A 27,369-nucleotide genomic window follows, 5' to 3' on the forward strand; every position below is an offset into this window, starting at 1 on the left:
GGTGAGTATTCGAAGCGGCCATCAAATACAGAAGACCAATCAAATTCAAAAATTTGGAATAATGCATTACTCGACTCATGATAGACGCTGAATTTTCACACGGGATGATTGCTAAAGGAAACTTTAGCAAATAGAATCGCCAAAAACAGAATAATCATAGGAAGAACATTAAGAAAGAATTCTTTATAATTCCTTCAAAATGACAGAATTAGACGGTTATTCTTGTTATCACCCAGACCAGGAGAACCTTTTCATCTTCCTCTTGTCTGTCCACCTTAAAAAACACGAAAAAGAAGAGGGAAAAATAAAGCCAAAGGGGAAAATTTTTCGTCGCACAGGAAAGGAAGGAGCCGATTGGATTGTGGTGGGCTCTGCGTTCTGCTGGTTTAAGGGCGTCGGTGTTTTCCTTCTTCCCTCGCATTCAGCAGAGCATGGCAACATCGGCTGCAACGGCAGCCGCTTGCAGACTCTTCTTCTCCTTCAACCCAACCTCTCTCTCCCCACTCAAGGGACGACCCTCCTTCCTCTTCCCCACCCTCACCCCGACCCTCGCTCTCCCTCCTCTCAATTCCACCTCTCGCACCACCCACTCCACCACCCTCTCTCCCCAGCCCCCACCCTCCTCCGACGGCGACCGGGATCTCCCTCGCCGCCTCCCCAACGTCGTCGACGTCCTCGAGGAACGGGGCTTGCTCGAGTCCGTCACCAGCGAGAACCTCCGCTCGGCTTGCTCTTCGGGCTCCGGCTTGAGGGTCTATTGCGGCTTCGACCCGACTGCGGAAAGTTTGCACCTTGGCAATCTCCTGGGCATAATCGTGCTCTCTTGGTTCCGGAGGTGCGGCCACCGCACCGTCGCGCTCCTTGGCGGCGCCACCGCCCGCGTCGGCGACCCCTCTGGCAAGAGTCTCGAGCGGCCCGAGCTGGATTTAGAGGCCCTGGAGAGGAACACAGCGGGGATTGCGGCGACAGTGACTAGGATTCTCGGTAAGAGCAGTGACGGTGATGATGATGGTTCTTTTGTGATTTTGAATAATTATGACTGGTGGAAAGGTGTGAAATTGCTTGATTTCTTGAAGAGGGTGGGGAGATATGCTAGGGTTGGGACGATGATAGCCAAGGAAAGTGTGAAAAAGAGGTTGGAGTCGGAGCAAGGGATGAGTTACACTGAGTTCACTTATCAGTTGTTACAGGGTTATGATTTCCTGCACTTGTTTCAGAATGAGGGGGTTAGTGTGCAGATTGGAGGAAGTGATCAATGGGGTAACATAACTGCCGGCACTGAGTTGATCCGGAAGATCTTGCAGTTGGAAGGGGCTTATGGCCTCACATTCCCCCTTCTGCTGAAGAGCGACGGCACGAAGTTCGGGAAGTCGGAGGATGGTGCGATTTGGCTGTCGCCGTCGATGCTGTCTCCTTACAAGTTTTATCAGTACTTCTTTTCCGTTCCTGACACAGATGTCATTAGGTTTCTCAAAGTTCTCACCTTCTTGGAGATCGAGGAGATAAATGAGATGGAGAGGGATATGAAAAGACCGGGCTATGTGCCTAACACGGCGCAGCGGAGGCTTGCTGAGGAGGTCACCCGTTTTGTTCACGGGGAGGATGGTTTGCAGGAGGCTCTTAAGGCGACTGAAGCGTTGAAGCCTGGAGCTGAAACAAAATTGGATTGGAAGACCATTGAGGGAATAGCAGAAGATGTCCCGTCCTGTTCCTTAAGTTATGATGATGTGTTGAATTGTTCTCTTGTAGACCTTTCGGTTTTGGCTAGCTTGATGGAGAGTAAATCAGCTGCTCGTAGATTGCTGAAGCAAGGGGGTATGTATTTGAACAACTGTAGAGTCAATGGTGAGGATAAGAGGATTGAGGTTGAAGATATCGTTGATGGGAAGGTTCTTCTGCTATCAGCAGGTAAAAAGAATAAGGTCATTGTACGGATTTCCTAGTGGACACTTCCTTTTTTATCAAATATATTGAGTTTGCTTTCTTTTGTGGAGTATCTGCATGCACAAGAATTTTGGTTTTACGCCATAGCCCTATGGGCGCTTTCCTATATCACAGCTAAGATAGCTAACATTCAGCTGATGTTGAACACTTTGTTGTATCTTCTGAAATCCTCCCTTTTTTCATTGGTTTTCTAGATCGATCAATCAAAGAACTCATCTGGATAAAAACAGCTTTGTTTCTGCTTTTTATCATCAACTATCTCTTTGTTTAGCTCTTGTTACTCGTCCTGCTGAGGTTGGTGAGTTGCTTGTCGATCCTTATGTTCCTGTCTTGTCAACCATTTTCCCCCACAATCTGTTGTATGATGGCAACATTTAATGAATGGCCATTCTATAGCTGATCGCGTTGGTGATCAATTAGCAGAATCTGGGTCCAATTGAGTTGGTGTGATGAGGATAGATGCATAATGTTTGATGCTGAAGTACAGATAATATCGGGGGTTTCCAATGTGTATGGATATGGCAAAAGGAAATGGCAAATCTGGGAAATGCCTCAACATTGTGCTGAAATTTTGAAGAGCTGGGATAAATGCTTCAAATTCACCTCATGGTTGTGAAGATGAGAAGTAAGGTAACCGAGGGCATTGATTTATGTTCACCTCAGACTAGGTGCACCGAGCATCTGGGTGTGGTTGATCGGGGTAGTCCAGCTCCAGTGACACGAGTGGGAGTGATGCATCCATTCCTGGTGCTTTATTTGCACACTTGCGAGTTACGATCCTCGTCGGTGAGAGAGTTGCATTATCTGATACCAATTTCATAGCACAGAGTAGGATTTGTCGAGCAAGCATGTGAGATAAACTTCAGTGTTCCAACTTCTAATGGTTGTTCGATTCTGCTCTCATTTCATGTCGGAATTTTAAGACCTTGAAGTGCACCGGAAAGACCAACATCTGAGAACTGTACTGATGTGAAGACCCTGCTCAGTCTGCTGAATCAGATGCCCTGCTTGGTTTGTGTACGGGTGATGTAGTTGACTTGGTTCATAAGATTTCAGTAGATCCTCAGTCAAATCAGGCAAACTAAAGATTGCATCCAATGTGGATCTTAAGACTTCAAAGGATCTATTAAGCTAATACCCATAGATGGTACGGTTCTACTGCTTTGTGTCCTGCTATCAGTTCAAAGTGCAATGTGCAGTGTCTAGCAACTACAACTGAATGTAGAAAGGTAAATCTAAACCCACTGAGATGGGACTGAGTTACAGATTGATTCTATGAGTTAAGCCACCGATAATAGCCTCAAGCCTCAAGAGGGAGACTGTTTATTTACAATCATCTTACAAAACATCGCCTTATCAAGAGAGTTAAAAATCCAAATTTTAATAATCAGGTTTATTGGCGCAGAATATCCAAATTAATTAGCCAAAACAGGGCTGGGAGAAGTATTGACTCCTGAACAATTCTTTCCTTCTTCTGTCCACATTCACGCCATATCTTTTCGAGAGCTTGGGACAGGTAGAGATATCGGATCCACATTCTGCATCTGTCGGTCGAAGCTGTCTGCGTCTAAGTCGAAAAGAATCGGTATACTTCCACACTTCCCTCAAATTCGGTACATATGGAAATTAACACAGTAAGTATTGAAAAGAATGTAATGTCATCGAGCAAAGAAATTTTTTCAAAAATCTGATGAAATCAAGTACTATACATAAAAACTTAAAAGTATCCAATGAAGGCTGCAACAGAACATCTACCTCATCAAAAGAAATCTATCATGAATAGTAAAATTATACTGTGGATCATCACAACTCATCTATGATAAACCTACTATGACGTGATCCACAAAAATGATCAATATGATACAAGCCAAATGGGGAAAAAAATAAGAAAAACATGTAAGGTATACGGACTGTCTAAATTTCGACTCCCATTTTCCTGCAGGTGGCAACATCATGAGCGACCTGCTGCTTCTAAAACAACCAGTGTTTCTTTTTCGGTTTCTGAGGAATTGGAGCGTCTGCAGAAAATAAAAAGTTATGCAGGCAACATAAATGTAGATTCCATGCCAGAAGATAGAAGTAGCCAATAGGAAAACACACCTCGTATTTCGTAGAGGGAATTATAGTGAACCTCAGACCAGAAACTCAACCAAAACTCTGCATCGATCGAAAGCAGTGTTAACCAGGGAAAAAGCTTCAACCATATGGAGTTTCGAAAGACCAGTTGTACATTGAACAAAAGTATTAATAGATCAGTTGCATTTGTTCACATCCAGGTTCTAAATCAAGCTATTCTCTATGTGCCTGCCATGCCAAAAGAAAACATCCAATGAAGATACCATAGATCTGGACAAATACCCATTTCAGGAGATTATCGAAGGAACTACAAGAATCTAAGATAAATTCATCGACCTAATCATTCAATCATTGCATAAGTAGAGAAATCGAGCCGACTTGGAATCTAGGGCAACTACAAATTTTGCATTAGGCGAAAATGTGAGAGAGAGAGAGAGAGAGAGAGAGAGAGAGAGAGAGAGAGAGAGAGAGAGAGAGAGTTTTCCTCTCCAGTTAAGCCCTAGAAAATCGACAAATCTTCATGAAAGCTTCGTTTGTTTAGTGGAAAATAAATTAATTGAAGAACATTTCATGAAAATGATTGTTTATATTGCTTAAAATAATTAATCAATAAAAAAAGTTTCATTATTGACAACAATTTATGCCAACATTTTCACAGGCAATGGAAACATTTTTTGTTCTTTCATTTTTGTAAGCGATATAAGCAATCATTTTTAGGAGAATGTTTTCCAAATCATTCTTCTTCTGCGAAACCAATGAAGCTGAACTATAGAGTTAGACTTACCACGTTTGGGCGCCTGAGATCGGGGCATTATTTCAATAAAACACGTATCTCTGAATGAAGTTAACAGGCAGATCTTTGCCGCAAACTGCATTGCATTAAAATACTGACTTACTAATTCAAGAAACAATATCACAAATGTTAATAAAAGGGCTCATGCAGCGAATTAAACTTGGGCCATTCACCTCAAGGACAGGACTAAAGCAATTATACCACCTCATGCGCAGTACCATATGGGACATGATCACAAAATTATTTTTATGATAGATGCTTTCTTTCCCATTATGTGCTTACAGCCACATTTGCTGGACCAGTTCAGAACTCAAAGATCACATCAATCACAAAGAATAACTTAGCAACATAGTTGCAATGATGCCTTTATAACAGAAATTTAACGACGAGTAACTATCTCAATTTTCTTATCTTACATCAAGTCATGGGAATCATATTGCAAAGAGTTTCATTGCAGAAAATGGTTGATGTGTGATTGCATTGCATAGAGACTGTAGACATGAGATTAAGTTGGAGACATAGTTCTTGAAAAATAGTAAGGGTGTTAGAACAAGAATAGAGTACCTTATCTGCAGCTGCTTGTAAGGTAACATGGTCCCCCCATTCACCAGATCTGCATCACTCGGAGGTCAGAAAATAGATAAGCGATAAACTCTGTATCAAAACAAAGATACAAAAAGCAATGATAGAATTTGAAATTTCAAGACTGGTACATCGCTGAGGCAGCAATAACAAAACCAAGACGTTAACATACTTTGCCATCTTCTTGTAATAACGTTTGTACTTCATTGGAACATAACCTTCATATAAAGAACGATAGTCTTTAAGCTGGAAAGGAGAGAGTTCAAGAATATTAGAGCACAAAAATGAGTTGCTATGTTAACTCTAATTTCTTCACTGCAAACTAGCCAAATAATTCACAGGAATTAATCTTCAGTTTATGTAGTGGGAATCCTATGGAAATCCAAATCAAACAGAAAGAGAGCATCATGCTAGACAGGGGTCACAGTGCAAAATTTGATTGAAGCATCTGACTAACTAGTGGACACAATCGCATATTGTGATGTTGTACCTGCTTCACTATGTCCTTCCTGACATGCTTGTGATATTCAGGTGATTTATACATCTGGTCTGACAATGCACGGAACTGCAAGGCAGAAAAGAAACATTTACTTATATGAGCTTTATGCTTTGTAATATTGATTTCTGAATCCAATATACCTGGCAATTTCCATCCCCAGAGACTTTCACTTCATATAACCCATAGACATTCAGCCTGGAAAAAACAATAAAGGATTTGGCTTTGATAGCTTACATGCAATGAAGAGATGTATAACCAAAAGAGAATCCTCTAAACCTATCATTTTCTGGGGAGAGCAATACAAGTGAGTTGCTGCTAGGCAAAGCAGCCTGGGTAGCGACACGGGGAGGGGGGGTGTGGGGTGGGGGGAGGAGGGAGGTGTGGTGGGGCGGTTAACAGTCCATCTGAGTTCAAGTGAAACACACATGTATGAAGAAACGTCGCCTAGATAGCATTCAGAATTATATACAAGAGGTGAGGAAAGGGGCATAGATCAACAGCAAATAGCTTCTCATGGTATAAATGAAAGAAAGCCACTCTAATTAAAAGAAAGGGGCACAGACTTTGATTATGTGTTCATTTTCTGTTAACCTAACTGACAGGATGAGTGGTCATCTAACATGGTATAATATGAGAGCTCATTCATGCTTTTAATTCCAACACTCTCTCATTAGGTTATTGCCCTGTTTCTTACGGGTAAGGCTCCTATTCTTCTGTCGCCTCATAGATGTGGGTAAGTCTACATTGTGTGATTCATGTCTCTACTTACACATGAGGCAGAGTGTCAAATATAAACTCGATATACATAGTGGTCCTATTTCCAGATAGCTTTTCCAATGGTAATCATATTTCCAAAAGGTATTCTATAGAGAAAGCTTCTATTCCACTCCACCAAATATGCTAGCTTTCTTCTTTACTAGCTCTGAAGAGTTACACACACTTTTGTTGGTATAATTAACAATGACGATTGAAAAAAGCCTTTGCCATTTAGTAGGCAAGTACCTCTGTAGCAGCCGCTGGTGATCTAAACTGGCATCGCTTAGATCGGGGATATAGGAATTTATGCGGGGAACGTGCTGAAAATTCAGAAACCAGTTCCAGGAGTTAATGATTGGAGAACTACTGAACAAAAAGAGGGTGCTGATAGATGAATGAAGCAACAATTAATAGGAGGAGCAACAAAGCCACCAGACAGACAATTCAAAACAATGTCCAAATTCACAAGTATGGACCTCTTGAATATAATCATTTTCAACCCTATCTTTTAGATGCGCTAATACATCCTTTACCCTAAGGGCACATCGTTTGTAGTCAATACTTCTGATACATGACCAGATCACCCAGGCACACCTCGCTGGCATGGCAAATGAACACACTTAAGACTGTTTTCTCATTGACAACTTCAGGCTCCCCCACATTAAATCCTAAACTCATTTTGGCACTAAAAGTTATTTTTCTCTCAATCCTCAAGAATTGGACCCACAGCAAGCTTATATCAAAGGCATCTACCATCTTTCCCAGTTGCCATCTAGCAGCATGGATGGTGACGCCACTATTGCAGTGTTCGTCCCGGACTAGCAAAAAGGCTAGTGGAAAGCCAGCCCAACATGGGTGTGGTTCTCCTAAGGTTCAGATAAATCACACATCAAAGTTTTATACCATCAATGTGAGAGTTAAGCCTCATAAGTTCTTTTTCTCTCAATCCTCAAGAATTGGACCCACAGCAAGCTTATATCAAAGGCATCTACCATCTTTCCCAGTTGCCATCGAGCAGCACGGATGGAGACGCCACTATTGCAGTGTTCGTCCCGGACTAGCAAAAAGGCTAGTGGAAAGCCAGCCCAACATGGGTGTGGTTCTCCTAAGGTTCAGATAAATCACACATCAAAGTTTTATACCATCAATGTGAGAGTTAAGCCTCATAAGTTCTTTTTCTCTCAATCCTCAAGAATTGGACCCACAGCAAGCTTATATCAAAGGCATCTACCATCTTTCCCAGTTGCCATCGAGCAGCACGGATGGCGACGCCACTATTGCAGTGTTCGTCCCGGACTAGCAAAAAGGCTAGTGGAAAGCCAGCCCAACATGGGTGTGGTTCTCCTAAGGTTCAGATAAATCACACATCAAAGTTTTATACCATCAATGTGAGAGTTAAGCCTCATAAGTTCTTTTTCTCTCAATCCTCAAGAATTGGACCCACAGCAAGCTTATATCAAAGGCGTCTACCATCTTTCCCAGTTGCCATCGAGCAGCACGGATGGCGACGCCACTATTGCAGTGTTCGTCCCGGACTTAGCAAAAAGGCTAGTGGAAAGCCAGCCCAACATGGGTGTGGTTCTCCTAAGGTTCAGATAAATCACACATCAAAGTTTTATACCATCAATGTGAGAGTTAAGCCTCATACCTTGCAATTAGGATCGTAACAGCTTAATATGGTATAATGATGCAACTCCATTACTTGTACATTTCAAGTACACAGGATGTATAAGGGCCCAAATTCTAGAAGATGGCATGCAATAGTCAAATCTCCACCATATCCTTCACACTTGATGATGAAGTTCAATGAAATAAAACATCATAAGGGTGTCAGCTACAAACTCGCACAATGGCAATGCTCCAGTAAGAGATAAAGTAGGAACTCTTTCATTCTCTTTTGTTGGGGGCCTCTCCCTTGTATGCTGTATTCAAGAACTAAGGATAAGAGAAAAAGTTACAAAAGAAAGTATGGGATCTAACCGCAACAGGAGCAAGATTAGAAAGGCGTCTAGCCACTCCTCCATCTAATTTCGCATATTCTTCAGATAGAACAAAAGCAATCATCCGATCATCGTCCAGATCCTGTTGACTGCTTAAGGAAGTTGAGCTGGAACATTCACCCACGCTTTGAGTTCCATTCCACATATTAGACATCCACAAAAGTGTGTAACCTGCCGAAGGACGACACCTTAAGTGCACTTCCCCAGCTCAAAGCTCACAAAGAAATATAAGCTCCGCGACAATCAGACATCTAGCGGAAAACCATCGAGTAGCACCATGCATTGTCCGATTAAAATGCAGAAAATTCTATTGACACAAGTCACATGACTAATTTGAAAAGACGAAACTTTACCAACTTGTAACATCGACAGAAGGACGAGGAAGTGTATGACCACCCTTAATTTTAGAGGAAAATAGGGATACCAATCAATGGAGATCTTCCTTACACTGAGATATGCCAGTTCAATCAGAGGATAGAGTACATGGTGGTGCAGGTGAAAAGCTGCACATGTGACCCATCATGACGAACACAATCCTAAGATGCCAAAACACTCGTTTGGCACTTCTAGGGGAGCATTTTCGAACGACGCCTAGGCAGGACCCACATGCAGTTATCATCAACCTAATGGCAGGCAGGCAGGCAGGCAGGCAACTCATCGGTACGGTATCGGTTTCTGGTCAATAGTGATCATCCAATCTAAGAAATCAGAGGCGTCGCCAATTCGAAAAACTAATTGCTGTCCGATAGTAAAACGATCGACGGCTACTTGAAAGCGGCTCTTCTTCACAATTTAAACACAATGAATCCTCCCAAAAAAAAAAAAAAAAAATGAAACAGGAGAACACAACCGAAACCAATCGCAGAAAAGAATCGAACGGGATAATTACCGAGCAGCAAAGGTGGATCGAAGTCACAAATTGCGAAGCGCACCACAACAACGACCGTGGAAGGTGACGACGAGCTCCGAGCGCAAAGGCGCGAAACCAACAGAAGCGACCCGCGACGCGATCGAGCAGAACAAGTATGGGAGACGTGAAGAGACGAAGAAGAAGGTCGATGCCCTTCAAAGGTTGGTCTCGGTCAGACTGGTGGGTCGAGACGCGGCAAGTCAGAGGCAGAGAGAGAGAGAGAGAGAAGAGACACGCCACGCCTTTTAAGACCGATTCGTCTGATGATGGGTCGACGTCGATCAAGAGGGGAGATATCGCACTCTTCGCTGCTTATCGCCAACCCCCGCGGCGAAGAAGGAAGTTCCGCCCGCGTGCATTCAGTTGCGATCGTGAGAGTTATCATCAAACACATCTTTTCTCCTCCCCACCCCATTTTAATTTTTAATTTTTAATTGAATCCGAATTCGGGGAGTTTGGTGTTGGTTGGCTTTCGCGGGGACTTTTTCACAGGGCTGAGGAAGGAGGGGCGCAATGCCCCGCCGACGCGTGTCCTCTGTCGGATAGCGGCTCCACCTTCCGCGCGCTGGGGCAGATCTTGAGCCCGTCTGGGTCTGGGACCCCACAATATGGCCCCGCCGTCCCGCATTTGGACATATGACGTTCGGCAAGTCTACCTTCCATCCCACTCGGGAGTTCAAAGACCTTACTAGATGGATTTTCAATTATAAAGTCCTAAAGTAACTGGGATTTTATATTTATCTCCGTATTTATGCTATTGTACAGTGAATACAGGTCCCAGATTTAACGGGGGCAGACTCCAGTAAGAATCCCAATCGTCCAGACATCCGCCGTGCCATTTCAGCCTGTAACGACCCACTGGAAAATGAGAAACGTCGAGCAGGCAGTCCGAGAACCCTTGGCCCTTCTTATTTAGCTTAAAATGCACATATGCTGTGGCACCGTCACCTCGGACATTCTTCGCGCCACACTTCTCTTCGCATCCCATCACCTCATGAAACAGCTTCTCGTTCAGGTCGACCATATCTTCTCTCCCCCAAGGTTGATAAACCATAGAAGCAGCCTCAGCACACGATCCGCTTGGTCCTTGCAACAACCCGATGGGTTCTCTGCAGTGAATGATGCAGTACAACTGCCGAACAGGAAGATCGGGGGGCATGTTCTTCAGTTGAAGGCAGAGATTCAGAGACAGTTGGAATCCTCGCGAGATGCATAACCCATCTGGGTGTCTCGGATCAGCATTGAAGACATAGAGCTCTGCACCGATGGGAGGCCTGAAATCAGTCACATCAAGTGTTAGAATAGCTCCCTATAATCAAAATGTCACTAGTCAAAAGCAATGCAACAGATATTCCCCTTTCCTCCTCCAAACCCAGAAAAGAGACATCAGACTAGCTAATTCCTGATCAATAATCTCAGAGACATTCTCTTGGCTAATCAACTACGAACCTAACAGATTATCAGACGAAAAATAAACAGTGATCTGAATGAGCATGAAATTTACACTAATATCGCAAGATCAATAAAGAGCATGCATGCCGATTTTGCCACTTAATCTACAGAAAGATCTTCTGCATGCTAAGCATTCTGCAGGCTAGCCAAAGACCTTGTAAAAGTGTACTTACCTCACTTTAAAATAGTATTTAGGGGCTCGAATAGGAATTTGGAACCAGTTCATAACGACATTCATTGCTAGTCCTCCACTGACTTTGGTAATCTCGGAGAGAGATTCTTCCCGTACTCCGTCCGTCTGATTTTGCAAATCAATAACTCCAGAAACTGCACAGTGACAAATGCTGAGCAGCTCCCTCACTTCGCAGCCGCTAAGTTGATTGTTGGACTGCAAGTGAAAACAGCTCTTGGGCTGCTCAATCACAGCCAAGAGTGAAAGGATACTTTTGGCGGTCTCGTGATTTAAGTGGAATAAGCGCCCAGACAGATTTTGCAATATCGCTGTCGGTGTAATTTTTTTGGAGTCTTCTAAACCAGAGGCTAAACTTTCATTAGGGGACAAGCTTGGAACAAAGAGAGCAAAACCAGTGACAAATGAGAGTAGCGAGCAACCTAACGCAAGTGATGAAATGTTTTGCAAACTTTTTCTGTCAATACTGACAAAAGATACAGCAAGCAAATCAAACTCCTTAGATAGCTTCATCAATCGAGATGAGATTAGAATGAGCTCCCGCAAGTACTTCATGGACTCATCCCCCCTTCTCTCAATCCCTTCGTTATTGCCATGGTCATTATCAAAAGAAATGGAAGCCGAGACTTTGATCATTTCAACCACAATTTCCAACAGTTTCACTCTTAATGCCATAAACCACGTCTGGAAGAGAAATGCTCTGTCAGATGTAGCACTAGATTGCAACGTTTTCCACGAAGACTGCAGATCAAAATAAGCATCAGAAACCACCTCTCCAAATTCAGATGAATACGTAGACTCGACAGCACTTTCTCCAGTCTTACAGAACTTTCCTCGAATAAGCACATCGGGAAGCTTGATCTTCTCTAAACATTCTGTCAAACTTGATCCTTTATCTGGTAATACAAGCATTTGAAGTTTCATCTCCGCCACAGAAAATTGAGCTAGTGATTTCAACCAGCAACAATGAGATTTATGTTTGACTCTGGCTGACAAATCGGTAAATATACAATTTGCTGTAAACCATGCTCCCTGACATGCTGCATAAAAGCCAGCATTATACGCAGGCCAGTAATCCTTGTCAGCCAATATCTTTCCTGCACACTCAATACTAAAGCATTCTCGTTCAACCAAGTAACGACAAAGAGTAGCATGGAGGTTCTCATCAACTACCTCATTATTCTTTATTGTGCAGATCCAAATAAATGGACTGTGCAACAGTAACGAGCATATTATCCGTACATAAGATGTAAATAAGCTGCAGTGCTGAATGCATTCAGCCAGAACCTTAATTTTATCAAATATCTGGGTGGTAATAGCACCAGCTTCACTTAGAACTCCCATGAAAGCTGTCAAAAATCTGCAAATAATAAGTACAAGGTTTGATATTCTAACTATGTTTCCTTCCTTCATATATTCTGTACCATCATCCACTGATAGGCCATTTTCTTCTGACGACCTAGCACCCTCACACTCATTTATAAGACCTTTAACAACCAAACCAGTTTGATCCAGCACCAAAGCACCCAAATCCAAGTCTCCGCTAGCCAGACGAAGAAGTAGCCTGAGCATAATCTTAACTTCACCAAACACTTGAGAGTCACTATGAGAAGGATTTGAGGATGGCCTAACCAAAAAAAGAATCCGATCAACGATGGATCTGACAACTTGCAGAGGCAGAGAAGAATAGTACCCAACAGATCTCATTTCTTCCCTCACAATCACCATAAGAGATGCATCTACTAAAAGACAAATGGCTAAGATGCTCTTTGGCTTGGTAGGACGTTGGGATGCAATACTTATAAATATCTTAGTGAAATCGAGCATGTCTGTGGGAGACATGTTTGGCAATACATAGAACCGAACCTGCAAAAGTGGATAGATCTCAGTATACTTCAATCAGGATACCACAAAAAATAAATCAGATGAAGAATGCAGGAGCATTTAAGAGACGTAACCTGACACAAAATCCGTAGAACTTGGCATTGAAGACCTGTAGGATGGATAGGATCATCTGCTATCCTGAGCAACTTCTTAACATTTCCAGCATCAGGGAAATGAAGAACTCCTCTTCTGTAGACATAATGGATACATCTGAGTGCCATTTCTTGCATAAACAATGTTTTCCCTTCACTCAAAATTGAGAAAAGCAAGTCCACCTGCATTTAAATGTCAAAATGCCAGGCAATTATACATCAAGAGTAGAAATATGCAATCATTGCCACGATTAGGGATGAACAGCAAACTTTCAATACAGTCTAAAACCAATAAGCGGGTTTACAGCCAACTACGAGCCATAGGGAGTTATCTATCAAGGTCATGTCAAGCAAAATAGTACTACAAGGAGATAATATTCTTGTCCTGAATTAGTTGAGTCCAAATGTGCTACAACCAGTTGTTCTCTTCTCTGTGAAGAGCACGGAGAATCGGAAGATGAAGGGGGTTACCAAACACAAACTCCAGACTTCCCAAGGCTAAAACAAGAGGGAAAATATCAGTGACACGAAACAATTTTCCAAAAAGGTTGATGATAGAACAGTCTAATCGACTGGATTTGCTCCCCTGTTGAAGAGCCAAGAATGTCCTGTATAGTGCAAGTTGCAACCAACTAAAAGGCAGAAACATCTTAGCTTTTCCTTGAACAAATGATTTACGCTAAGAGCATGCGGTTGAAAAAGCAATTGAGGACAAACATCCAACTGCGAGATTTCTCAAAGTTATGAATATTTTACGTTAAACTTACCTGTTCAGAAACAAGTAGAGGTGATGTGCAAGCAAGTTTTGATAGTGACACCATCATGGCAGCAAGAAACTCCTCATCAACAGAGCCTAAAAGCATCTTTAGACCTGTCTGCAAAAATTAATGCTTAGTAAACTGTGAATAATTGTCAACAAACATTCATGTAAATAAATTTACGAAGCTTATAATAAGACTTCTGCTTCTGACTGCTGACTATCATCCTATACCATCAAAGAACAGAATAAGCTAGCGATAGCTAAGAGCAAAAATTCCAATTACCAGTATGGTGCCGAATTGCAGGCACTTATATAATAGAGTGGCAAGGCATTTGCTGACACTACAAGAAGAGATAGAATTTAACATGAGATTATTTATTTATATGAGTGGATTTTGGGCCAATACAACATAATTCTTTAGTTCTAGAATTAATTTTAAGAAACACGTCAAAGTGACACAGCTAATATGCTACATCCACTGTCAGATATTACATCAACACTAGAGTCTCTGTTCACATTCTTCTCATGTCAAGGCACAAGCAATAACAAACCAATCATGCCGAAGTTAAAAGATTTTTTTCTTGCGAATGCATGTCTCGCAAACAAGCATAGAGAAACTGCTGAACCTTGTAAGCTCCATCTGCAATCAAACATGAGCAGTTCATTTTCGGGAAAATGCGTGCTCCAGCCAACCTAACAGTAGATGATGTATCAGGTGAACTCATCAGATTAGCAAGCATCTGCAAGAAAACCAATGCAAAGTCATCTGCTAACTCACAAAAACACCCTCCCGCAAATAAAGACGCCTGCACCTGCAAAAAAACAACAAAATTCAAATGAATTCCTTTCGATCATATACTGCATTAAGTCGACAAATTGTCATGCGTAGAAAAAAAAAAAACAAGAATTGTCCTAGCAAATTGGAGAGGTGTGAATATGAAGCAAAACATATAATCCCCCTGCTTATACGCTTAATAAACACTTGTTTTGTCAACAACAAAAAAAAATCAACAAAATGTCCAATAATCATAATATACTGTGCTTCCAACAAGCAACAATGTTAATCCAATTTCAAAAGTACACTAGCCTTACAGCTCCAAACTAGACAAACAACAGGTGCCAGCTCAAAAAGCGCAATTGGAAGTATGTCGTTCACACTGTCAACGAAAGTGAGACAATGGGGTTTGAAACATTTAACACGTAACCAATCTAACCTCTAAAATCTCCGAAGAAACCAAACTTGAAAGTATCAGGTACCGCACATGAGCACTATCTTTAGCGAAATCAGCGCAACACCCGAACATCACGAGAGCCATCGCTCTCGATTCGACATCCTCACCATCAAACACAACCTTCATTCTAGTCAGCAACTCAGTGGGATTATTCACGCGACCTTTCGACAAGATCCCCAGCACCACATCCCCGCTCCTCTTCCTACTGCATCTGCGGAGCCTCCGGAAGACCCTGACAACGGCGCGCTTGATTTCTCCGTCGCCTGACAAAAATGCATCGGCAAGGCGTAGCAGGATCGTGTTGGCAAAGAGCCTCTCCTCTCCGGGAACCAACCCGTACATGCTGTAGACCGACATGGTCGGCTCCGGTTCGGAGCTCCATTGCTCCAACCTCTGCCCCACCTGCAGTATTGCTTCGACCGCTCGACCTGTGGTTAACGAAACAAGGCGTTGATTTTAAGCGAGTATGAAGGTGTATGGTATCGGAGCCAAAAGGTGAACTTACCAGGCATTCTGGAGCGGAGGGATTTCTCGAGCTCGATGCTCCAATCCATGGCGCAAGCTGCCGATATCTTCTCCATCGATTCGACTTCGCGGAATCATCAAAAGAAGAAGAAGAAGAAGGAGGAGCACACAAGTCTAGGAGATGCTGAGAATCGAGCGTATAAACCCTAGTCTTCTCAGTTCGATGAAGGTGGAAGCAAGAGATTTCGCGGGGTTTTTGGTTGATGAGGCAGGTCCGTTTCGCCACCTACGACGCCGTTTCCATATGGTGCCGCCTGCATTTTTATTTGGGAAAATTCTTTTCAAATGAGGTCTTAATTGCCCTCATTATTTTAAAGAATAACCTAAGAAAATTTTCATTATTTACCTTTAGTCTTTTTTCTTTTCTATTTTCATGTTTCTTTTTTCCTTTTTCTTGCCCTCGGCGGCCTCGCCCGAGAGAGTCGAGGGTTGCCCTTGCCTAGGCCCTCGCCAATAGCCTGCCAACTACCCTCAAAAAGGGGAAAACAAAGAAAAAAATACAAAAAAGTAAAATGATATAAAAAAAAAATGTCATTAGTTAGACCCTTCTTTAAAATAATTTAGACACTTTATGCTCTTATTTGAAAAAATGATGGCACTCTAAACCCTTATTTGAAAATTTTCCTTTTTATTTGGGCTTGTATTTGTATTCATTTTTCCTCTGTTAATAATGCTAAAGCATTCTTTTTCATAGGACGAGCGGTTAGTACTTGTAATAAGCACATAATAGGAAAACCTAATTTAGGAAATTTATTTGGACTTTTCAAAATGAGTCATAAATTCAATTTTTAACCCATATTTAATGAGTTAAGTCGTTAAAGGGATTAGTTGTATTTAGTAAATTGGTCATTACTAAGTTTAGGGTGGTAAAGCAGGGAATAATATTGGTGATAAATGTGCAAAAATTATTTAGACTTAACCTACCTTTGTAACTCTCTTTTCACTCTCTCTCGCCGTCACTCGATCTTGCACCCGCTTGCACCTCATTTTGTGCACGAATTTTCCAAAATTGAATTAACTATGGAAATGTTTCAACAACACGAGTCAAGCATGGATCACTAGATTTTCCATTGCGTGAAAACCGATCAATTCGAGTCGAACAATCTTCGATCCGACCCAAACCCAATCAATCTAGACCCGCGCACCCGCTTGACAGATCTAACTTTATTTTCTGAAGTCTTCAAGTTTACCTACTGTAATACCAGCCACACCCCCACAGAAGGGAGCAATCTTGGTGCGCTAAAAAATCTCGAGTTATATCGATTTCAGTAAATCATACGTTAGGTCGATGACGTTGATGCTCAAGCTCAGTTCATCATCACAAAACAAAATCGACCATTTGCACGAGGATTTCAAGCTCCCTCCATGGTCTTGGGACTTGGAGTGGAATAGGACGAGGACACCTCCCCTCTAAGACAACCTCGGAAGTTTTCTTTAATATGAAGTAAGAATCCTATTTTCTCAACGGATTATATAACAAAGATACTGTTTAGGAAAAAAACAAAGTTGTATTTCACTCACGAATCATCTGTTCAACTTTAAACTCCGGTTCATTGTAAATATGATTACACTAATCCACTTTATTTTCTGAATTCTGTATCATGTTAAATTCGCGAGGGAATCGGAGAGAGCGACCCAAAAAATGGCGCGAAGGGAAGTCAAACCGAAAAGACCGATAGGCCCTCGCTCGTTCCTAGCCCCTTCCCTCCTTCAACGCGACGATTCGTCGTCAATCTGAGTTCGCAGCTCGATAACGGGAAAAAGACTAAGATTGGAAGATTTGATGGCCGAGTGGCGAATCACTGCGGACTCCGATCCAGCGCGTCGTTGAACCGCTTCAGCGAGAGCTGCTTCTGCATCCTGATCTGCCGGTGGAACCGCCGGATGAACAGGTCGGCCACGCGGTCGATCTCGTCCTCCAGCACGAAGTCCTCCCCTTCCTGCTTCGAGTTCTTCACCAGATCGATCACCGACCCCCCGGGGTCCTCCAGGTCCTCGAGGCCGGACAGCGAGCGCGTCAGATCCGGATACTTGTCCTCCTCCTCGCCGCCGCGAGCTGACGGCTCGCGAGCCATCCCGCGGGCGTAGAGGACGACCGCCCTGCTACGGTCGGCCGATTCACCGTCCTCGCAGCCGCCGTGCCCGCGCGGGCCGAGGAGGGTCTGGAGCTTGTGGGAGATGGACTCCACGAGGAGCCGCCTGTTGCGGAGGAGGGAGAGTAGGGCGACGCGAGCCTTGAGCGCGTTGGTCTTGCTCTTGAGAGCCAGGGACTTGGCCTTGGTGAGGCCGGCGAGGACGCCAATGACGTGCTTCAGGAATCCCGAGGCTTTGTTCCTCATCTTCGATTTCGCTCTCGGCTTTTCGAATCCCCCGGCCTTTTTTTGATTGAAGTGACGGTGGATTGGATGGAACGAACAGGGGATGTTCGTATTTGGGGGGGATTGAACAAAAAGGCTCAGTGGTTTGGCATGGGAAGAGCGGAGGAAGGTGGATGGGGGTTTATATAGAGAGATTCTTTTGGTGTTGCGTTGCATGGATCTAGAGAGAGAGAGAGGCGTGGGGATTGAGGAAAAGGAAAGTTGATGAAAGTGAAAGTTAAAGTCCCAAAGCGATGTACACGTGGCTCCGTATGTTTGGTCGGATGTATAATCCATCAGGGCTCTCTAATTCTTGTAATGTGATTGGGTATGGTCTTCAAAACTTCGGTTTAATGCGATGTTCTGTGTACTTTACATTGGAATATCAAACATGTGTGTTGAAAATGCAGAGAAGCCCCGCCTCGAGAAATTGATGTGGTGTGGTGCGCTTAATATTTAAATTGGCCCATACCACTTGTTTAAGCAATTTGTTGGCAACTTATCGACGCTTTCATAAAGTTACCATCTCATTTTCACAGCTTGCAAACTAACAGCTTGTCTTATGTTTTATCAACTTTCATTTGGTTTTGCCCTCATGCCTTAAACTTACCAGCTCTTATATAAATCTACCAATATATTTGAGCGACTTACAAATTGTTATTATTTTCCAATGAAATGACCACCTAGTGTTGGATCACCAACTCTCATTCAATTTGCTTATTGATGTTTGTTTGGTTGTCTTTGTAATAATCCACTTTTCTCGTCGTTCTTTTTTAACTTTTGTTTGCATGTGTAACGAATGCCTTAATTTTATCTACTCTTATGCATGAGTTAGTAATTTTTATATGACTTACCGGTTTTTCTCCCTATTAGGTTATCCTATTAGTTTTGATTTACCAACTTTCATCCTGGTCGATTATCAACATCCATTACATTCTTTAAAAGAAATCCCACTTTTCTATTGAGTTATCGACTTTCATTTGCCTTACTCAGCCGTACCGGTACATTAAATTTACCTCTAGAAAAGTTGGCAAATTACAAAAATCAAATAAACACCGCTCAGTAATTCAAATGAGAGATGGTAACCCAAAAATAGTTTGTTACTTAATTTGATAAAAGTTTGTAAAGTCGCTAGCATGGCAATTTCATATAAGAGTAAGTAGAGGTTGAACATTAATAAGAAGTTATTCAAATGAACTTGATATTTGACCGAAAAAAAATATTGATCAGTGGACAAAAACTTGGTAATTTTAACACTACAGAAAAAGTCAGTAATTTTATTGGCAAGTTACCAACAAATTACATGAAGAAAAATTATGTTTTTGGACTTCGAAAAAAGGAATTTTACGATGGAGATGCATATGCAAATAAAGATCAACCGTCTCGAGATTGCTTTACCCTCATCGAATACTTATAAATTTATGTTAAAACGCCATTTCATCTCACTTTTTATCCCTTCAAAATTTACCATTCCAAATAACGAGAAAAGGGTTATCAAAATAACTATTCTTTCACCCGTTCCCTTCAATCGAAAAATAACTACTCACTTTTTCTTTTTTTGAAGTTGCTCTCGATCTATTTGTTTTCTTCTTCTTATCTTCTTCTTAATTACATATCTTAGTTGCTCCACTAAAAATGACAATTGCTTAAACAAGTGGTTTTCTTTTACGTTGGAATTAACGAGAAAACATTTTCGACCGCGCTCTTTCTCGTTCGGTGCGTCTGGTGCCCCACTTGCTTTGACTATTCATTACATCGATAGCCTTTTGAACTAAGTGATTCTAACGTTGGATGCAACGGCGAAGTTGCTAGTATTAACGCCTTCTTGTGATAAAGGTTAATCATTGTTTATTGAATTTATTGACTAATACCTATATAGTTGACATATCTAATCACAAGAAGGGCAAAGGAAATGCTAACTGTTCACCATATTTCAAATCCACGATATCTTACTATTAGCAGAATCATCAAAGAAGTCATAAACCTATCATAAGGCCGCCAATTCAACCTTAAAATTTTTAATTTGACCAATTTAATTCACTATAGTCCTTCCGGCTAATTTTGATAGGAATCTCGGACATAGCGGTTCGGTTAGCACATTTCATTCTACATGGCACGACGGATGATGACATAGACGATTTTTTCAATTTTTTAAACACATTATGCATTTTCCGCTTTTTTATTTTTCTTTTCTTTCGTTTTCCTTCCATCGGTTGCCGGGGCCTCGGCGATGGCCACAGAACTTAGGAGAGGGCGGTGGCCGTACAATTATTCTAGTATTTTTGGGCTAACTAATCCCCTTTACCAAGCCACGCGTGGTATTATATGCCATCTTTTCATATAAGATGTATTCGTCATATACATATATTTACGTATAAATGTATACGTCCGTACTCATCCCAAACGATCTTCTTTTTGCAACAACTTGGATCGTAACAACAGCTTCCAACGAGGGCACGAGCCAAAGACGTGGAGGAGAAGAAAAACGAAACGTCGCCGTCTAGAAGAACACGATACACACTCAGGTTTAGGTACAAATCACGATTAAGGAAGACTATCAAAATCGAGCAATCGGCCATGGTCGAGAGCCGACTCCATTGAGGTCGATAGCCACGTTAGTCCATGCCAACCCGTCAAATTCGACCCGACCCAAATAAAATAATTCCCGACCCAAAAAGAAGAAGAAGATCAATTTAACACTTTTTGACCCCATTTTCCGTACAATGCAAATCAAGTGACTTATACCGGACCCGATCCATATTACTAAAACACTTTCTCATTTAACCTGATTTAGGAAAACTCACACCCTAACCGAAGTGAGTGAGTACGAGATAGAGCGAGGGCTATAGAGAACAAAGAGAGAATCATAAAGATAGGTTAGGTCTTTGAAAGTTATAAGCCTATTTAACACACATAAGTTCAATCCCATTTCTAACTCATTTATTAAATGCAATCAACTCATCTTACAACTCAACTCATCACGTATGGGTTAAAAAATGGGTTTATGACCCGTTTTGGTAGGTTTAGGCCCCGTGTCCTTATATTTCATCCTCGACGATGCACGTTGTCAATGGTACCTCAAAGATATTTAGCTACGGCGATTCGTCGTGCATTGGCAATACTTAAATAAAAAAATGGGTGCCAAAGCAAGGAAACCCTAATTTGCCAAACCAAGGGGCGCTTACCCAATGAAGAACCACACCCCACTTGTTGAATTTTGTGGAGGAAAAGTTAATTTGGAGGAAAAAGAGACCCCACTAAGCAAATAATATAAAATGTGGAAGAGCAAAGGCAAGAGGGGAGGGGGTGAGTCGCTTTTGCTTTATGTGCACTCGCCGCTCTTCCGGAAAGTAGGCAAAAAGCAAACCCTAAATAATCGGCAAAGCAAAAAACGTATCGATGTCGACCAAATGTCCATAAATTGAGAAATTGTTTATTGTAATTTTTATAGAATTAAACATTGCGTGAGAGCTTGTGCATGCTGCACTCAGAGCTGTAAAGCTCCGTAATAATATTATAATTGCTAGGGCCAAAAAAGAAAAAGCAAAAAAGGTGACACAGTAGAGAAGCACGCCCCAAAGAAAGAAAAGATTAGAGCAAGGCGACAAACGTTAATTGTTAATATAAGTGAGTTTTGCTTTACTTTGATGTTAACAACGTTAGATATGCATTGCATGCCCGTTCGCGTGGTCATGCTCGTGAGGTTAAATGTGCGGTCAATGCTAAACGTGAATTAACCCACGTGCAGTTCCTTCGTAGCCAAAAAGAAATTGGCAAAGTTACCAGAAAAAGCCTCCGAATTTATCGTGCATATATCAATTCAGTCATGAATATTTTGATTTAATTAATTGAGTCTTGAACTTTATGATGATTTGTCAATGCAGTCCTTCCAGCAATTTTAGCCGATGACCCCCGATATATATGCCGGTTGTTCTATGCAGCAATGTCGGCGTCAATATGGACAGGTTTTTGAATGTTGATTTTTTTTTTTCTCTTTTCTTTTTCCTTTCTTCTGTGGCTGATGACAATGGCAAGCGACATGCCACAACCGAGGGCCGGTCGGCAAGGCCCAATCTCACCAAATTCAGGCAAGATCGACCCTCGTTGGCCCTATCCCGTGGCCGGTTGCTAGCCATGGAAGAAGGAAAAAAATAAAAAATAATATTCACGTTAACGCCTATCGTGCCACGGTCAAAGGGCACACTTGTATTTATTCAGGAATTAGGATACGTGTTAATAATTATTTTCTTGACTTCCGTTGGTAGAAATACTGAAACTTGCAAAGGACCAAGCGAGAAATAGTTCTAGTACTAGTTATAGATCATGGAGCTCAGCATGTAAAGGGAATTGTAAGACCGGAACTTCAGGTTGCCAGTCAGTCGCTACCCTAATTGGGGTTAGGCCCATAGCCTTTTCGTCCTTTCTTCTATTAAGCCCAAACTTGTTCCCAATATTATGCCAGAATAAAACTTCGTTAATTTCTCAAATGACAAACGCAAACTCAATCAAAAGAAAGGTCAGCTAACATAGAAATATCACAAGCATATACTCAACAGTCCATTTATCGACACGGCGAGGATCACACGACGCGTGTTCTCCTAACACTTCACGTGAAATAATCGGATCCGGTAACGACAGGATTAGAAAGCTGTTGTAACAAATTCCACGTCTGTTTCGAACGTACGGAGCCGAGCGGCCATAAAGTGATTGAGAAATTATGGAGAGGTTAAGGTGCGGCATTCATCGTAGACAGGCAAGAGGGCATAATGTTAAGTTACGAGACGTCGATTTGATTCGTTCTATGGTAATTTAGTAGATGAAAAGCTGTACCAGTGAAAGTATCCCTCTTTTGATTCTTCTCTCTCTCTCTTTTTTGACAAGTTGATTTTAATAGACAAGTACCACTCGACGAGAATAAAACGAAAGGAAGAGGGTATGGTAAGCACCAATGCATTCACAAAACGGCATTTTTCCAATGATCAAACGGAGTCTTCTGTTTTTCAAGGCAAAAAAAGGAAAACGAAAAGACTAAAGGGAGAAAAGCAAACCAAATCAAGAAGAAAACGTTTCGAATTGGCCGAAAAATAAAGGGACGAATGCGTTGGAAGTCCTAAAACTTGTCGTGAAAGTGTAATTAACTCATAAAACTTTCAAAATGTGCAATCTAAGTCATAAAACTTGTCGGGAAAGTACAATTAAGTTCTAAAATTTTTAAAATGTGTGATCGAATTCTAAAACTTGTCAAATCGGTGAAATCAAGTCTTTCCGTTGATTGTTTTTTTTGCACTTTCATAATAAGTCGTAGGACTTTCGGTACATTTGTCTCAAAAAGAAAGAAGAAGAAGAAGAAGAAGAAGAAGGCGACGAAGACGAAGGACGTGCATGGTTTCTATTCTCCTTTAATCACATCATAGCTTGATTAGAGGAGAAGGAAGTGAACGGAAAACATGGTTTTGAACATGGATTTTGCACGTCAGTCAACCCTTCCTTTTAAGACTATTTCCACAATCACATCCAATCTACAAAAGCTAACGTCTACGATTCAAAAAGTGCAAAAAAAAAAAAAAAGGGGGTAAAAAAGATCAAACGTATCAGATCCAAAACCCGTCTCGAACGTACAGAGAGCCGGGCGATCGTAAAGGTGAAGGGCATTTTCCCCGATGATGAAATGGGGTGTCCTACCTTTCAAGGCAAAGAAGGTGAAAAACGAGAGAGCAAAGGGAGAAAAGGCAAAAACCAAATCGAGAAGGAAAACCCACGTGCGTGATTTCTATCCTCCCTTCAATCACATTTTATCGAAGCTTTGATTAGAAGAGAAGAGAAGTGAAGGGAAAAACATGGTTTTGAACATGGGTTTTGCACGCCAATCAACCCTCCCTTTTAAGACTATTTCCACAAATCGGGGTCGAATCTACAAAAGCTAATGTCGGCGATTCAAAAAGTCCAAAAAAAAAAAAGGGTAAAAAAGATCTCGAAAATTCGTTCCACCACCCTTAAGAAAAGCACGAGAAGTGGGGGACTTAAGCCGCACTTCATGCTCCATTATTGAGCGTAGAGAGAAGTCAAGCTTCCCAGATGTTTCGCATGGGAAATTAATTAATTAGTTCCAATGATTAATTGAACCCTAATTAGGTAATTAAGGAAAGCTTTGAAAAGGAGTGATACAGACTGGTCACAGCTTCTAAGTTCTAAAGCTCAACTTTGAGGAGCCTTAAAGGCCTTTGACGTCTCAAAGCTCAATGCAGCAATCTTTCCCTCTTTGATGTATGTATGTATGTATGCCTTGTCATCGTTAACATTTGGAAAATGCCTGCGAGTCTCGGGATTAGGATGCGAGATGAAAACTGTGCCGTTCTCTGGCTCCGAAGAAACATCGCGCGGGCAAGCTAGCTTTTGCAAGAAAGCGCACATTTTCCATTGACCGTGACTCTCAATCAGACACGATGATTTTCCTTTTATGGTTCTGGTGGTGCTCCCGGGCCTCAACATCGATAGTTTTACCCCCACAACGTCATATGCATATTTACTGAGGGCTAAGAGCAAACTTGATTGGGTTAATTGGACATATATTCAAGTGAATATCCGGCGTGTAGTTGGAGATTTGATCATACATTGTCCAAAGAGCGTTTCTTGGTGGGCTAGGGACAATAATGAAGGCAAGCCTCGAAAAAATTATCCAAAAGAATTCTAAACATATTGCAGTTTTGCCAATTGAGTCCCATTAATGTTGAGGCCCGGGAGCACCACTAGAACCATCCAAGCTCAATGTAGGAATCTTTCCCGCTTCGATGTGTATATGTATGCCTTGTCATTAGTAAGATTTGGAAAAGGAAATGGACATTGTCTCGATGTACTTCCGTCGTCGTGCTATCGCGAGCTACAATAGTTGGAAAAACTCACTTACTTGTCCTGTGAGTTAACATCTGTGCATCTCGGGATCATAATGCAATGTGAAAACTGTGCTGTATCGCACGGGGCAAGCTGGCTTTCGCAAGAAAGCGCACAGTTTCCATTGACCATGACTCTCAATCAGACACAATGATTTACCTTTTATGGTTCTGGTAGCGCTCCAGGGCCTCAACATTGATAGCTTTGCCCCCACAACATCATACACATATTTATAGAGGGCTAGGAGCAACCTCGATTGGGTTAATCGGACATATATTGTTCGAGTGAATATCCGGCGTAGAGTTGGAGATTCGATCATACATCGTTCAAAGAGCGTTTCTTGGTGCGCCAGGGACAATAATGAAGGCGAGCCTCCCAGCTTTAGAGCTTGAGATGTATATAGGATGGTGCGTAGATGGGGAAAATTGTCGAAAAAGTTATAAACATATTGCGGTTTTGCCAATTCAGTTCTAAACCTTTTTATGTTTTGCCAATTGAGTCCTAAACATTTTCATGTTTTGTCAATTGAGTTCATTCGGGTTATTTTAGTCAAAAATTACCGACAATGACGTTGGCCGTCCTCCATGGCACAATTGGTACCGACATAGATAAAATTTAATATCATTTTAATATTTTGGACATTTGCGGGCAAAATTGGCTTGATAAACTCAAGTGGCAAAACGTGAAAAGATATAGAAGTCAATTGACAAAATTAAAAGATTTTAAGGCTCAATGGCAAAATTGCAACAGGTTTAGTACTTTTTGGACAAATTCGATTGAACACAACTCTCTCGCTCGGAGACAGTAACTTTCCTTTTATGGATCCGGCAGTGATCTCAAGCCTCGACCTCAGTAGCTGTACCCCCCACGACGTCATACATATACTTACAGCGGCTTGCCATTGGCGACTCCGATTACATTAGCCGTGCACATATTCCGTGTGAATATCCGGCGTACAACTTTAGAGATTCGATCATCACATCGTTGCAAAAAGTGTTTCTTGGGAGGTTAGGGACGATCATGAAGGCGTGCCTTCCAGCTTTAGAGCCTTGAGAAGTACATAGGATGGTGCTTGGATGCTTCTCCAATCAACAAAGAACATGTGACCCAACAATGATTGCCCTAGAGCTCGTCCTTGGCTTTTGGACAAGAGAATACACTTTTGTTGAGTTGGTTCCGGATCGTACGCCAAGTATATGTCCCCATGTGATGCTCCAATGTCTCGAGTTTGTCGGCGACCTGCTGGAGGAAGAAGATGGGAAAAAAAAAAAAAAGAAAGAGAAAGAAAATGTAAATAAAAAAAATATAATTTTAAAAAAATATTAAAAATATTTTTAAAAATTATCAATATTAATGTTGATCGCGTCACATCAGTGGCTTTCAGCCAGATGAACTGAACATGCATAAATATAAAAGATTCAAGACTATATCAGCCCAAAAAAAAAAATTCAAGACTGAATTGACACAATTCCAATTGATTAAAGATTTTTTTTTTTAGTAATTCTCCTGTTAACATTTCAACAAAAAATAACAAATTTTCCCCCACAAGAAAATGTAATTTGTCGGAGACAACAAGTCATTGAGTCCCTGTCAAGACCAAGACCACCCACTTCTCCCCCCCAGTTCATTCCAGCTTTTAAGCAAAGACATGGATCCAACCATTAAATAGTTTAATTTTGGATTTTTTTTTTTTTTGCATGAGTTCTTCTTTTTTTGGTCTTATTTTTTTTGTCATGAGTTTTTCTTTAACTCAATTTTTTTTCATGAGCTTTTTTTTAACTCAATTTTTTCGGCAGGAGTTTTTTTTTTTTTTTTTTGGGGGTCATATTTGGCATGAGTTCAATGGCAGATCTTTATGAGAAGAGGAAATAGGTGAGGCCAAAACACAAAAAAAGGAAAAATTCTGGACTTTGGGGCCCATTTTCTTTGGCACACCAGCTGGCAATTTCTTGCAACAGGGGCCTTGCAATATCACAGCCTTCTTTTCAGTCCATGAGAATACCAACGTTGACCAAACTTATGTGTCAAATTGGACTTTTCCAACCCTAATAATTGAGAGGTGGGTGTAGCTAGACAACGCGGCTAAAAATCTATTAGGACAACTAATCAGTTAATGACTGTTTAAGTACAATGCAAGTGATATGGTAATTAGTCCCTGCACCGTGTAATGCTACTCTCTCTAAGCTAAATGGAAAAAAAGAGCAGCTCTACCAGAGAAGCTTTCCTTTTGCGAGGGGAAGAAGGGGCAGGTGGGCGGGACATCGATTGTCTTTGAGGCTTTGTCTACTTAGATCTAAAACTTACATGGCGATGCTTACGATTTCGATAGCCATATCAATAGTTTGGAGGAGATCTCTTGAAAAATATTTAGTGCTTGTTTCGACCGACTCTCCATTCTTTGACCTAAAAGAGAGGGGACGCTCTCGCGA

At 41.6% G+C, this 27,369-nt stretch overlaps 5 protein-coding genes across 12 annotated transcripts in view; 1 reads left to right on the forward strand and 4 right to left on the reverse strand.

Annotated features, from left to right (window-relative positions):
- The window catches only part of LOC115756815 (ATP-dependent DNA helicase At3g02060, chloroplastic), a 121,485-nt gene that overhangs the window by 47,764 nt on the left and 46,352 nt on the right, over positions 1 to 27,369 (reverse strand). The gene's annotated exons all lie outside the window — the stretch shown is intronic.
- LOC115756818 (tyrosine--tRNA ligase, chloroplastic/mitochondrial) lies at positions 282 to 2,183 on the forward strand. Its single transcript, XM_030696775.2, has 2 exons — positions 282 to 354; positions 388 to 2,183. Exon 2 carries the CDS (start codon positions 432 to 434, stop codon positions 1,941 to 1,943), a length of 1,512 nt encoding a protein of 503 aa, XP_030552635.1. The 5' UTR covers positions 282 to 354; positions 388 to 431; the 3' UTR covers positions 1,944 to 2,183.
- Positions 3,605 to 10,129, reverse strand: LOC115733763 (OVARIAN TUMOR DOMAIN-containing deubiquitinating enzyme 12). 6 transcript variants are annotated; one of them, XM_048271973.1, is made up of 10 exons: positions 9,863 to 10,129; positions 8,631 to 8,838; positions 6,897 to 6,970; positions 6,035 to 6,089; positions 5,886 to 5,960; positions 5,568 to 5,641; positions 5,378 to 5,426; positions 4,805 to 4,889; positions 4,045 to 4,101; positions 3,605 to 3,962 (listed from the first exon to the last, which is right to left on the reverse strand). In XM_048271973.1, the coding sequence occupies exons 1-10, from the start codon at positions 9,973 to 9,975 to the stop codon at positions 3,916 to 3,918; spliced, it is 837 nt and encodes a 278-aa protein (XP_048127930.1). In that variant the 5' UTR covers positions 9,976 to 10,129; the 3' UTR covers positions 3,605 to 3,915. The 6 variants fall into 6 exon arrangements, with proteins under 6 accessions (XP_048127930.1, XP_048127929.1, XP_048127934.1 ...); XM_048271972.1 differs by having other exon boundaries at positions 8,631 to 8,818; positions 9,795 to 9,922; XM_048271977.1 differs by lacking the exon at positions 9,863 to 10,129 and adding an exon at positions 9,583 to 9,856 and having other exon boundaries at positions 8,631 to 8,821.
- On the reverse strand, positions 10,269 to 15,884 carry LOC115756813. Of its 3 annotated transcripts, XM_030696766.2 has the most exons (8): positions 15,676 to 15,884; positions 15,153 to 15,598; positions 14,565 to 14,750; positions 13,946 to 14,053; positions 13,161 to 13,361; positions 11,974 to 13,068; positions 11,186 to 11,886; positions 10,269 to 10,834 (listed from the first exon to the last, which is right to left on the reverse strand). In XM_030696766.2, the coding sequence occupies exons 1-8, from the start codon at positions 15,749 to 15,751 to the stop codon at positions 10,315 to 10,317; spliced, it is 3,333 nt and encodes a 1,110-aa protein (XP_030552626.2). In that variant the 5' UTR covers positions 15,752 to 15,884; the 3' UTR covers positions 10,269 to 10,314. The 3 variants fall into 3 exon arrangements, with proteins under 3 accessions (XP_030552626.2, XP_048127921.1, XP_048127922.1); XM_048271964.1 differs by having other exon boundaries at positions 11,186 to 13,068; positions 15,676 to 15,883; XM_048271965.1 differs by lacking the exons at positions 15,153 to 15,598; positions 15,676 to 15,884 and having other exon boundaries at positions 11,186 to 13,068; positions 13,946 to 14,049; positions 14,565 to 14,735.
- On the reverse strand, positions 17,495 to 18,034 carry LOC115756831. Its single transcript, XM_030696791.2, has one exon. The coding sequence runs from the start codon at positions 18,032 to 18,034 to the stop codon at positions 17,495 to 17,497; it is 540 nt and encodes a 179-aa protein (XP_030552651.1).

Source organism: Rhodamnia argentea, chromosome 11 (genome assembly GCF_020921035.1).
Source record: "Rhodamnia argentea isolate NSW1041297 chromosome 11, ASM2092103v1, whole genome shotgun sequence".
Lineage (NCBI taxonomy): Eukaryota > Viridiplantae > Streptophyta > Magnoliopsida > Myrtales > Myrtaceae > Rhodamnia > Rhodamnia argentea.

Excerpts from the sequence above, each read along its gene's own strand:
- LOC115756818 (XM_030696775.2), top strand. The coding sequence starts at position 432 with ATGGCAACATCGGCTGCAACGGCAGCCGCTTGCAGACTCTTCTTCTCC.
- LOC115756831 (XM_030696791.2), bottom strand. The coding sequence starts at position 18,034 with ATGAGGAACAAAGCCTCGGGATTCCTGAAGCACGTCATTGGCGTCCTC.
- LOC115756813 (XM_048271964.1), bottom strand. The coding sequence starts at position 15,751 with ATGGAGAAGATATCGGCAGCTTGCGCCATGGATTGGAGCATCGAGCTC. Across the intron at positions 15,599-15,675 it reads CCTCCGCTCCAGAATGCCTG|GTCGAGCGGTCGAAGCAATA; the intron begins GTAAGTTCACCT and ends CGTTAACCACAG. Across the intron at positions 14,751-15,152 it reads TTTCTTCGGAGATTTTAGAG|GTGCAGGCGTCTTTATTTGC; the intron begins GTTAGATTGGTT and ends GTTTTTTTGCAG.
- LOC115733763 (XM_048271973.1), bottom strand. The coding sequence starts at position 9,975 with ATGGGGTGGGGAGGAGAAAAGATGTGTTTGATGATAACTCTCACGATC. Across the intron at positions 8,839-9,862 it reads TTGGCGATAAGCAGCGAAGA|GTGTCGTCCTTCGGCAGGTT; the intron begins GTGCGATATCTC and ends AGTGCACTTAAG. Across the intron at positions 4,890-5,377 it reads TACAAGCAGCTGCAGATAAG|TTTGCGGCAAAGATCTGCCT; the intron begins GTACTCTATTCT and ends AATGCAATGCAG.